At 43.8% G+C, this 13054-nt stretch overlaps 1 protein-coding gene across 3 annotated transcripts; it reads right to left on the reverse strand.

The window, feature by feature from the left end:
• Positions 1 to 2390: 2390 nt before the first annotated feature.
• Positions 2391 to 12271, reverse strand: LOC134070989 (transcription factor Sp3-like). Of its 3 annotated transcripts, none has more exons than XM_062527545.1 (6): positions 12107 to 12271; positions 11701 to 11798; positions 9362 to 10637; positions 7993 to 8182; positions 6728 to 6924; positions 2391 to 3804 (listed from the first exon to the last, which is right to left on the reverse strand). In XM_062527545.1, exons 1-6 carry the CDS (start codon positions 12111 to 12113, stop codon positions 3527 to 3529), a joined length of 2046 nt encoding a protein of 681 aa, XP_062383529.1. In that variant the 5' UTR covers positions 12114 to 12271; the 3' UTR covers positions 2391 to 3526. The 3 variants fall into 3 exon arrangements, with proteins under 3 accessions (XP_062383529.1, XP_062383532.1, XP_062383530.1); XM_062527548.1 differs by having other exon boundaries at positions 11701 to 11823; positions 12068 to 12271; XM_062527546.1 differs by having other exon boundaries at positions 12068 to 12270.
• Positions 12272 to 13054: the final 783 nt, after the last annotated feature.

A 13054-nucleotide genomic window follows, 5' to 3' on the forward strand; every position in this document is an offset into this window, starting at 1 on the left:
CAATATCAGAACAGTATAATCATATTACCGTGTTCACAGTCAAGTCCACACGAATTTGAGTGAAACGGGTTAGATGCGCACCATTAGTCCATAGGCTACATTTAACCTTTAAAAGGGTGGGTTTTGAACATTCTAACACAAGATTCTATTCCGCAACAATTCAACGTTCTAAAATTGTATGTAGAATTTAATAAATCCAGGTATTCTTTAGAATGTTAATTTTCCAACGTTCCAAACACACCGGTGTGACGGTACACTTTTAAGGGCTAACCATGGTTTGTTTTGATGTAAATTTCCACTGTTCCTTCTAGTTTTGAACAGTTCACGTCTGATACAACTGCAGTCGATGTGACCAGTGTCTACCTTTGCTCAACAAATAAGAGACACAGGAGGTTTATATATCTACCATTTCATATCTACTATTTTATTATGGTGGAAGTTATAACTTTCAAAATGTAAGTGGAATCCCTGAAGCGGTTTTGTATTGTAATAATCATGTTGTTTTAGCTATAGGCTTGCTATGTTATGGCTTGTATTTTTTCTAAAATTCATGTTTGTAATTTTTCGACTAGCCTACTGCAGTGCATGATGGATAGTGAGCGTCATCATCAAGTTTCGATTAGGCCAACCAATTAGTTCACCATTATTTGTTCACCATTGTTCACCATTAGTGAACAACCTATGTGAACAATGGCCTACAGAAACCTATGTTTTAATTCCATCAGCTGGAGACCACCGCTCATAGATGTTTCGCCCCCTTAACTGGGCTATGAGCGTGGTCCCCAGCTGATGACCCTGTAGCGAACAAGGCACCGGTGGAGGTGCTGCATGCCTAGAGCAGAGCAGGAGAACACCTATAGGCTACTCTACTGTATAAACAAATTAATTCCAATTGTGCATGAAAACCTTCAGAAATTAGTTATCGATCAAACGTGCAAGCCTTTTTGGGCTTCTTCATGCCGCAGCTCAACTTCTACTAAACATTTGGAACAAATCATGAGCATGCACGCAGAAACAGAGTGGTAAGGCAAGTTCCAGTCATTGACATCTTCTGTTGTAAGAAACGCCAAGAGAAAGGAAATGATGATGGCAACAGGGAAGGCTAAGGAGGTGGCATATTTATCAGGTTAGCAGTGCTTCACCATAGCTCAGGTTGGAGGGCTAATTTACATTGGCTGCACTCGCTGATTTGTAACTTGGCCAATAGGCCTAATACAAATTAGCTATACTTTCAATATGAAGAAGAATGGTAACGCGTATCAGTTCAATTTCCTTTCCAAAACTTAAAAATCGGGAATTGGACAATGTATTTCGATTTCTATGAAGGTATATTTGGTGCAAAAGTCACGAGCACATTTGACTGCAGATTTCGCATTCGCACACTAAAATCACAAATGTGTAACCGTAAATTTGAAGTTGTAGCCTAGATATTTTTTCATACCTTGGTGACACCAAAAGGGCTACGGGTTCGCAGGTCCGTTTTAGTAGGTTTACAAATTCGTTTTACAGATAAACGAATCCTATCCTGTGCATCACAAGTGGCCTCATCCCCTCGAGACTTTTGCCCCATATAGCCTACACTGCAATTTTTGGGGCAAAACACATTCGCACACCTGTGTTTCATAATCTGAGAACATGCACAACATTTGTGCATTTGTAAACCCAGATGTGAACTAATGCAACAGAAGTTGTGCATCAGTGAAATATTTTCTCATTAATAAAAGTCTTGCACGACTACAAGTCAATTGATACAAGTGCTTGAGTCTACATCTGCGAGTTTCCGCAAACTGTAAGATTGAATATTGGTTTGGGGAGTGTGCACTTTATTTCTACTGCACAAGAGGCGTGATCAATGGGCATAGTTCAAATGACTCCATACGCTTGGATAGTCCTTCAACCAATCAGACCATCGAACCGGGTGGATCTTTTGGATAAGCTAGTTTGTGATTGGACCCAAAGGTTGTGGATAGGAAGCAGGGGAGATAGATGTGCAGGTTTCCAGGGCTCACCCAGCCTACATATGACTCTGAGTAACATAAAAAAAAGACATGTCTAGAAGTCAGTCATCCAAAGCAGCTTCATTCATCAATCCATAATTGACCGTTCAGTGCTAGTCTCTAGTTTCATGTGTCCTTATGTATACCTTAAGAAAGCCCTTTGTAAAGCAGCCCTGAGAAGATACCATCAGAGTTGCCAGAACTTTCAAGGCTGATATGAGTGGAGTGAGTGACAAAGATTAACCATGACTTCTTTTGTTTGGGCTAGCTTGAAACAGAACCTAAAATCAACCCTGAAATACATGAGAGTTGGCAACTATGGACAGTGACCGAAGAGGCTTCCAAAACATCAACACTACAGAGCTGACCTGCTCTAAAACAGTTCGATACCTCTAGGAAGTGTGACTTCTTTTTTGTAGTAAGAATTTTGACTTTAATTGTGTTCCATTTGGGAAAAAAAACATGAAAATGTACAAAAAGTAACATTCAAATTTTACACATATTCAAAAAAGTAATTAAAATAAAAGTAGCTTTGATACAACAGAATTGCTTTTAACTACTTAGATGACTGTAAATAGCATCTCACTCAGAAAAGGAAACAGAGAGAGATGGGATATACATATAAAATCATGAGACACAGGCATATGGTGGACTTACACAGAGAGAAAATAACCATACAAAAAATATGTAATTACATGATTGTTTTGCCACATTGGGAAATTTCTTCAAGTTACTCTTTAAGGTATGACAAGAGAATACTTTTTTAAAAAAAGAAGTAAAAACTCTTTACGCCACATTTGGGTTATCATTCCATGTGAAGTAATAAACTTAAAAAAAATAATAACAATAAAACAAAAAAAAAGAGTGGGTGCCGAAGCGGAACCACAAGACACATTCTGTTGACGGAGGCCCGTAGTGACAAACAGAACCTTCTTTCTTCAGAGACAGCCCACTTCACTCCCTGAATCCCCTTCTGTGATAAGACACATACACACACTCCCCACGTCATGATGTGTACCATAATGTTCATCACATCCATACACACATTTCGTGCACACACTCATTCCTACGCACACACACACACACACACACACACTCACTCACACTCACACTGACCCAGCCACCAACACACACACACATTTAGTCTTACACACTATCACACTCATTTCATCTTTACACTATTACAGATTGAACAAAAGCCAAAGGAAAAAAATACATGCAACTCCAGCATTATATACTACAGATTACGGTACAAAATAAGGCATTTCGTTGAGTTTTGCGTATATATATATACGTGTGTATAAATGTCTGTGGGCCTGCTTATGTTTGTTTTCATGAGAGTACAAGGAATGGAACATTATATGTCACTGTTTTTGCACTGCTTGTAAAAAAGACTGCTATTGAACATAGACGGATAATAATTCTTTTTTAAAATATATATTTATATATATTTATTATATATATATAAAAATCGATAGTGAAAAGCCGGTGAGCTGTGAAAGGGGAGGGGAGGGGGGTCAGAGTCAAGGTCACTCCATGACTTCACTGGCAGATACTGTGACGAGTTGGAGGGGAAGGTCACCACTGGATAGGAGCTCAGGGGCTCCACCCTGCTGCAGATTGGTCAAAATGAGTGTGGTCCCGGCCCCCGTGATGATGCTGTCCCCAGCGTCGGTGTCCGCTGAGCCCATCCCGGTTCCTGCACCTGAAAGGCTCTTTTTGTTCTGGTGAGTTTTAATGTGTTTAGCCAGGTGGTCGCTCCGCATGAACCTTTTCGAGCATTCCGGACACACAAACTTCTTCTCCCCTGTCACAGAAGCAGAGTACAGAAACAAACATAATAAGACAACAACCATACATCTGTTATATTTATGTTTACAGTGCTTAGCAGACACTTTTAAGCAAACCGACTAACAAAGACATCAATAAACATTACATTAACATTAAAATGAACAACTTAAAAGTACAGTCAAATATTTAAATATATCAATATTAGTATTAAACTAAATATAATAACCATAAACGTATAACAACCACTACTCTGTTTAGGTCTTACCTAAATAAAATGTAATAACATGATTGTAAAGCATAAGAGTGTCTGTCTACAAGGATAACATGTATGTCTTCAACTAAAGACAAACAGAAGAAACCTGAGGACAGTGCTTCAGTATTTAATTATGCCACCAACACCTGCTCTGCATCTCTGAATACTTTGAGCCCAGCAATGAACCCAAGTGAAGCGAGCAAACTAACTAACCAGGAGTTCACTTTGATTATAGTGTTACAGGGACATACAGATTGTATTGACCCAGAACACCAAAGTTGAATACCACTCCCAATGAAAAGATTTTTAAACTTGTTTTCATGTCCACATTGTGCCTGCCATTTTCCGAGATACGATCATGAGAAAAACCAAGCAGTCAATGAAGGATTTCTGCTTTGGATCTACGGTCGACCAATTGCAGACCCTGTAAGCAAATTCAAACAGCATTATTTTATGGGTGTCACACGAGGGAATCAATCCTGAGTACTTGAGAGGGAAACGCTTCGGGATGTTTAGCACAAGACGTGTCAGAGCTGAGAACAATGTTCATATGACTTCTAGCATCATAATTAGCTGTTTCATAACACCAAGCCGAGGGTTCAAGTGATATAGTACCATAACTTTTCTGTCGTTTTCCTGAAAGGGACAATTACCCTACCATTCTCATGCTTCAACTTGTAGGCAAGTTAAGCTACTTTTGCTTTCCCCTAGACAAAAGTTTGGTGTTGCCATGCAATACTTCTCCATTTTAAGCCAAACCGTTCAGCACTAAGGCGTGAAAAAGAGCATGTGTGTGGGTACAAACCCCTTCACAGGTTTACAAACAATGCTGGAAGTGACTAGCTGGGGCCTGTACTACGAAGGGAGCTCAACCTACCCAGATGTAACCCAGGGTTACTTTGCTAAACCGGGGTTGACAAAACCTGGTTATCTTCATTGGTGCTAATCGGTACTACGACGCTGAGTAAGAAGTTGATTTGTTGAACTGGGGTTAACCTCATCGGAGTTGGTGCGCGTTCACATAAAATGGGCGGGTTGCAGCGCATATCACCACTTTTAATGATGACGCGATCACGCTATTTTACACATAAGGAATGCGCAATGATTATAAAAAAGTTGCGAGGAATTAAAACCCACTTTACGATACATCAAATACGTCGGCAGCAAACAAAGCAAGACAAGGCTGTTGGCAACGTAGGCTATTGCAGATCGGATATATGAAAGTAAAGTTTTATTTCATGTTCCTTAAATAGCCTATGTATACGGAGGATTAATAGCTTGCGGAATGTCTGAAATGTGTTGAAATAAATACATTTTGAGTTCATAAGAGTCCTACAGATGCAACACAATTCATGCCATGTATATTAATAAATATTAATAAAGGATAATTGAATGTTTAGCCCCATTGACTGATTTAGTGTATGTAGGCTATCCTGTGAACATTTTAGATGCAACGGCAGTGCCGCTGGCAGCAGGTGAAAATGAAACTCAAGAACATTCAGAAGGTTTATAGGCCTAGTTATAGCTTGCATTAATATTTCTTAATTATGAAAATATGTTATATTGCCAATGCTTATAGCCTCCACTTTGCCTCGATCAGCTGACAAATGCAACGAATTCCCTCGGCTGAGAATGTATAGGCTATCTTTCATAGAGAATATTATATGGAGAAAGATTCTGGCGGTCTTAAAAAAAACTCTCGCCTTGCGAAGAGAGGCGCTTACAATTTGCGCTCCAATAATGTATCTTCCAAGTAGCCTACGTCGACATTGTGGGGTGTGATTAACCGCAAACCTCGGGTTAACCAAGATCATAACCTGCTCGGAGCAGGTTTGAGATGCAGCGTAAATTGCCATGGCAGCATACCTAGGTTAAAACCTATCCACCTTTCGTAGTACGGGTTAACCGGGAAGTTACGCCACACGTGATCAACTTACTCTCGAAGTTACCCAGCTAAGCCAGTAACCCCGCTTCGTAGTACAGGCCCCTGGAGGAACTGGAGGCAATACAAGACTGACAGTTTTCAGCAGTATCTTCTGAAGTTTCATCATTTGGTAATAACACAATTTTATCATTTTGATTTCTTATATTAAACTACATGATTATATTAAACTACATCTGTCCACAATAACGATTCTGTGTGTATTGTAGAGGTAATGTGTACTTTTTATGGAAAAACACATAATCTGATGGGGAACAAGACAGTAACATTATCTATTATTTATTTATGTATTGGTTTGTTTGTTTGTATTATAATTGTTCTTCTTTTTGGTCGTCCTTTTCTCTATTATTGTTTTAAGTCCCCAAAATATAAAGCACTTTGAGTTGCATTCTGTGCATGAAAGCTATGCGTGTGTGTGTGTGTGTGTGTGTGTTTTCCAGTGTGTAAAAGATTGTGTCTGAGAGGCGTGTGCGTGCGTGCGTGCATTTGTTTTCTCCAGTGTGTAAAAGAATGTGTCTGAGAGGCGCGTGCATGTGTGTGTGTGTGTGTGTGTGTGTGTGTGTGTGTGTGTGTGTGTGTTCTCCAGTGTGTACAAGATTGTGTCTGAGAGGCGTGTGTGTGTGTGTGTTCTCAAGTGTGTAAAAGATTGTGCCGCACGTGTGTGTGTGTGTGTGTGTGTGTGTGTGTGTGTGTGTGTTCTCAGGTGTGTAAAAGATTGTGTGTGAGAGGCGTGCGTGTGTGTACCCGTATGTGTTCTCCGGTGTCTCTGCAGCTCGTCGCTGCGTGTGAACCTCTTGCCGCAGAACATCCAGTTGCAGACAAAGGGCCTCTCTCCCGAGTGCCACCTCAGGTGCGCTCGCAGGTGAGACGTCTTCCCGTACACCTTCCCACAGCCCGGAATGTGACAGATGTGCTGCTTCTTCTTGCCCATGTTCGACCCTCTGACACACACACACACACACACACACAGACACACATATTAAGTTTGTGTTAAGTAAACAAAGAATTCAAGCCAGAGGCTTCTGCTGAGGAATGCTGACATTGTTGTTGTCGAGGCCCAGAGTGGGAATGAATAATGAAAACTCCCCACCCCACCCCATCCCTCTCCCACTCACTTCCTGTCAGCCTTTTCACTGTCCTAGCACACTGCCCTCAAAATAAAAGACAACTTTCATGCAGTCCAAGACAACTTTCTAGGCTGATGTTTAAAGACCAAGTCAATACTGTGACGGCCACAGACTCGGTAACAGATCATATCCATTCCCCACTCGTGGATTGCCTCATTCAGTCCATTCAAGTCATTCAGAAGTTCAGAAATCATTCAAAGAACAAATATGACTGGTTAGTTTGACTAATCACACTACTCTGACATGGACAACTCAAGGCCATGATCAATGAGCCTTAGAAGGATATTCCAAATTCATAGTTTAGCAACTAGCCCTATGGATAGTCCTATGGCATGTAACGGAAGCATCTGCTGCATGAATCAGCTTCCACTATAATCAAGGGAACTGGCTATACAAGACGCAATAGCAGTGCTTACACTCGAAAAAAAGTCTTCTAAAACCAATTTTACTCCGTGAACAGAGGGCTTCAGTTGAGCACCCGGTGTAGCCCGAGCAGGAGTCACTAAATCACATATTTGGAATACTCCCCTTATGTGCACCCCCCTGGAACACACAGGGCACGGAGCTGGGGAGTTGATCAGATCCTATCCTATTCCCTCTGCTTCCATGTGATGTAGAAGCGAGTGGGATTTAGCAGAGACTTTTATCCAATACGTCTGAGGAAGGGTTGAAACGCCCGAATCGTCACAGAACTAAATGAAACTATTGGGAGCAAAATCTGGTGCTAGCGGAATTTTCTCTCAGTTTTTTTCTCTCATTTTTACTTGTATCCAATACAGCATGGACTTGCAACAACAGGTTCAGGGTTCGAACACAGGGTGACCCCGTTTCTCCACTAAGCCATTGGCCATCTGTGTGTGACTGTGTGAATGAGGGCTTCACCTTCCTCCCGCCTCCTTGCAGTTGGGGCACGTACAGGCTACCCTGCGCAGCCTTTTGCCCTCCTGCCCCACGCCCTCCGAGTCCTCGTCCACCAAGCGTACGCGGAGATTGGACAGGTCGTTGGTGTTGAGGGTGGAGTCTCCACTGAGCTGCCATTCTTCGGAGTCAGGCTCCTCCTTTATGTGGATATCTGATGGAGGCAGAGAAAGAGACCGACAGACAGACAGAGATGGAGAAAGAGAGAGAAAAGGAGAGAGGGTCAGACAAGCAGAATTAGACACATAAGAAAGTGGCAAAAACAGACAGAAAATTGACAAGAAAGTCTAATTATTCAGGAACACAAAAGTTTGGTACAGAGTCACACACTCACACACACACACACACACACACACACACACACACACACACACACACACACACACACACACACACACACACACACACACACACACACACTTCAGTGCTAAATTTATACTGGCCCTGGAATGTAGGTCCTCTGCGGATATTTTTAAACAGAGCTATGGCTATGGCAGAACATTAACAGTATGCTAATAAAGACCAGATGGAATCAGTATTAGCGTGGGAGTGTTTCTTTGTGTGTGGACTTGCACAACATAATGTAACCTAAGGCTGTGCACTCAATATCTAATTTCAATTCCAATCCAGACTTTCAATGATTATGAAAACAACATAATCGAGATATGATCATTTTGTTGTTTGTTAAATGCAGTCTTTAGTCCTGTGCGCACCTTTACAATGTACAGTGCAACGTCTGTACATCTCCTAAATCATTTTAAATCATATTAAATAATTGTATCATCAATATTGATAATGACATTTGCCATACAAATCAAGTAGCCACAATGAAAGAAATCCTCATATAAATGTATACATAGCTGTTTACACCGGACACAAATACGTGAAAAAGACGTTAAAATACTTCATAGTACAGCCTGTGAAAGGTCATGAAAATACTTTGTAGTATTTCAAGTTCTATGAAAATATGAGAGTGCACTGTTTCTTCTATGTAAGATTTTGAGGGACCCACTTAGGCAGATGAATATGTGCACTAAAAGCAATTCTACGCATGTCAGTATGCATGCTTTAGTTTCTTCATAAATATCACACATACAAACTCTATTGTTTGGTGTGGGTAGCAGCCAGCTGAGATGGGTATGGATTTGTCAATGTGGATAGTCACATGCATGCACAATTAAGTCCGATAGCCAATAACTCACTAAAATTTTAGTTCAAACTAGACAAAATTAACCCATTCACACACACACAAACAAACAAACAAACAACAAAAACCGCAGCAACATTTCACATATGTCCCCCTGTGTGTGTGTGTGTGTGGTGTTGTTGATACCTGAAGGGCTATCTGTGTCTTCCTGCTGGAACTGGGATATGGAGTTGACGGTGACCGTCTGCAGGTTGGGTATCTGTCCGGCGTTGACTGCTCCCTGGCTCAGCGAGAGGGTCTGCACGGGCGCCAGCGTGATCTGGGACGTCCCCGTGGTTCCCATGCCGTTTCCGGCAGCACCGCCCGCGGGCAGCTGGAGATTCTGCAGGTTCTGAACGCCCTGCACCTGGAAGGTCTGCCACTGGATCTGCCCCGTGGGGCTGACCGTCTGGGCCTGGATGAGGAACGTCCCCGGGTTGATGAGCTGGACGCTCTGGAGGCTCTGCGGCGCCGTGGCAACGCCGTCTGCCGTCTGGACCTGGATGAGCTGCGGCTGTTGCGTGGACGCTGTGGTCACCTGCAGCTGGTCCTGGCCCGTGGTCAGGCCGCTGCTGGAGATGGCGATGTGGTTCTGCTGGAGGTAGGCCTCGGCCGTGATGGCTCCCGACGGGTCCTGCTGCCCGGCGGAGACGGCGGTGGCCTGCGTGAGCACGCCCGTGCCGTCTATCGTCTCGGGAAGCGAGGACGACACGGAGGTCACCGAGGACGACGAGGTGGAGGTGGAGGAGGGGAGGGAAGTGTTTGGCACAAACATGTCCACGCCACTGTTGCTACCGTCGGCCAAGACCACGTCCCCGACCTTCTCCGCGCCGTCGCCGGACGCCTCGGCCCCTGGCGCGGTCATGATGAGCTGCCCGTCGGCCGTCACGCTGGCGGAGATGGCCTGTGCACCGGCCAGCCCCAGCGACTCCAGGTCCAAGCTGCTGATGGGCACGAAGGTGATGTTCCCTGGGAGCCCCATGGGCATGTTGGCCAGCACCTGAGCAGTGCCTGCCTGCCCTCCGAAGGTCGTGCCCGTCAACGACACGCCCTGGATCTGCTGCGCCAGGCCCCCATGGGTGCCGTCCGCCGGAAGGATGTGGAGGTCTTCGAGCTGCTGGCCCGTCCCGTCCCCGACGGTCACCGCCGCCGTCGTGGTGTAGCTGAGCTGGCCGTCGGCCGACTGGAGCTGGGGGATCACCTGGTACTGGAGCCCGTTGGTGCCGCAAGCGTCGCCCGTGCCCGCCGTCACGAAGATGGGCTGGCTCTGCATGCTCTGCAAGGGGAGCATGTACTGGCCGTTGGAGGACACGACACCAGCGGGGATGTGCACCACGCCAGGCTCTTCCTTCACCGTGGTAACAGGGGTCAGGACCTCCCAGCGGTCTGAACCTGTGAGCTGGATGGATGTCAAATCTGTCGTCTGGGGCCACAACCACACACACACACACACACACACCAAAAGATTATGGACTGACAAGGAGCTGTGTCCCCAATTGTCATCAATTTACAATGCACTGAATACCCATGTCAATAACTGTGACTGATGGAGTCATGTTCCTACACGGAACACTCAATTCACATTGTGCCATACCAGGTGTTGCAGGCATGTATGAGCAATGTCAGAGATGCCATTTTTTGTGTAGGTCAGTGCCTCATCAAAATGAGTGAAGTCATTGTTATGAGGTACATAGAGCTGCATAGTGTTATTTAAACTAGCCAAGCAAGGCGATAATAACTCTCAAATTGTGAGATGAACTTCTATACAAACAAAAAAGCCTTTTCCCTTCACAGAACACCACTTGGATACAAAACAGATGCTTTGGGTCCGTTTAGCTAGTGATCCTTATTATCAATGTCAATGTACCATTTCAAACCAGACATGTCAAATTATGAATGCACCAGAATGTCAACAAGGCTTCATTTCACATGAGAGAGACACCCGTATCCATGCACGTAAAAACATTACTACACTCAGTGCAGAATATTTACAGAAAATCCATAATCTCGTCCTTATGGTATGCATCATCGCGTCCTTATGGTATGCATCATCGAGACTATACACAATAAGTTATGAAAAAAATATTTAAAATCACTGTAATGCACCCAAAGTGCCCTCGTTTACTGCTCAGACAGTAGTAGCGTGGTACTTTGCACAGTGCAGTGCATAGACACTACAATTTAAAGCTCCAGGGCCTCCCTCATAGGGGTGGTGACACTACCAACGGGGTCCTCCCCTAACGAGGGGGTGACCCGGTCTGACCGCAGGTACCACGGGCAGAGGGAGCAGTGGCGGTAGCGTCCTACCCACTATGGGCGGGTTTAAATTGAAGAAAGTGGGTGGCCGTTAGTCCGGAGGCTCACAGGAAGTGTTCGACTTTTCCCCCCTACATCATATTTTAAAACGTGTGAACTTCACAAAAACACCACGCATTTGTGGGACATCCGACCGAAGAACAGGAGAAGAGAAACGGAATGAGAGATACCTGCTCCTGCCCGCCACTGGCGTTCTGCAGAAAGTCGCTTTGACTGCTGTCCACGTCCAAGGCAGCCATTTCCTCCTGTTTAACTGGCTGTTCGGGGGCTAAAGACAAACAGGGAGAGGGAAACTGAACAGAACAAACAATTTTCCGCTGATTGCATCCAGCAAGCTGACGAGTAGAAGGAAAGTGAGGAGAAATATGTTGAAACTGTTCTTGTAAACATGCAATCAGAAACTACAAAGGATTGCTCAACGGTTTCAATATTTCACTTTGTTAAAGTGTTGCTAGCTAGCTGGCTAACCAACTGCTGGTTGAGCTGCTGAAAAAGATTAAAGACTTAGCTTGCTTGCTAATGGTAGTGCAAACTCACCGGTGATGGTACGCTTCGATCGGGTTAAATGTTACGTACCAGTCATAGCGTGCAAGGTAAAAATCGGAAGACTAAATGTTCATTTAAACTCCAAACATGATTGCTTTAATCAAAGGCGGGCTCCGAAGGGGTATTCGAGTTGATTTTTTCTATTTTGATTGACGGTGCGGGAAACACAATAGGTGGGGCTTCCAAGCTTGACCGTGAAATTTGCGTCACGTACAGGAAGTCCCGCCCTTCTTCTTTGCTACAATTGGATACATGTTTTGATTGCACAAGTCCTCATTAGTGTGAAGACGTGTCAGTCATTTTTACGGCACCGACGTTTCCTGTTTGTTGTTCACTCGAGAAGATACAAAATAGCTGGGAAACTACACTGGAATTGTTCTCATATGCCAGGAAGTTACATCCACCAGCCCACGATCCATAGCCATTAGGACTGCGGCCATTATAACTCCGAGTCAGTGTTGCAATCCCACTCTCTTGTTGTTGTGCAATATGCCAACAGAGAAATTACTTATGAGAAATGACTCCCCAAAGTTGGTCAAAGGTGCTAATTCTGCCTGGATTTAGAGTTAGAAAAAGAAAAAAAAACATTCGCTTGGCCAAATTGAGGCCAATTTGTTTTATGGCCACAACTGACGAGGTTTAACCCCCCTCTTCTTTTGCTTTCGAAAACACAAGTCGCATTCCACTACTTTCACAGTTCAAACGTGGCACTTTTAAGGCCATTAGCCAATAGCCTTTACGCAGTGACCCGAAAGCAGCCTGTATGTGATTTTGATCCTGTTTTTGACTTTTAGTCCTCTTTAGTTTTTGGTTCATCTTGACATGGTTAAAGTTATTCAAAGTAGAACATCGCACTTGATACGGAATTTTAATTATATGGATTTGGTGTATGTTTCATATCCCACCTTTTGCGCTTTAAGCCACATTTAATTGGTTAACGACCCAATCTCTGTCTCAAATAGTCAAATTTGTCATCGA

This window comes from Sardina pilchardus, chromosome 23 (genome assembly GCF_963854185.1).
Source record: "Sardina pilchardus chromosome 23, fSarPil1.1, whole genome shotgun sequence".
Classification (NCBI taxonomy): Eukaryota; Metazoa; Chordata; class Actinopteri; order Clupeiformes; family Clupeidae; genus Sardina; species Sardina pilchardus.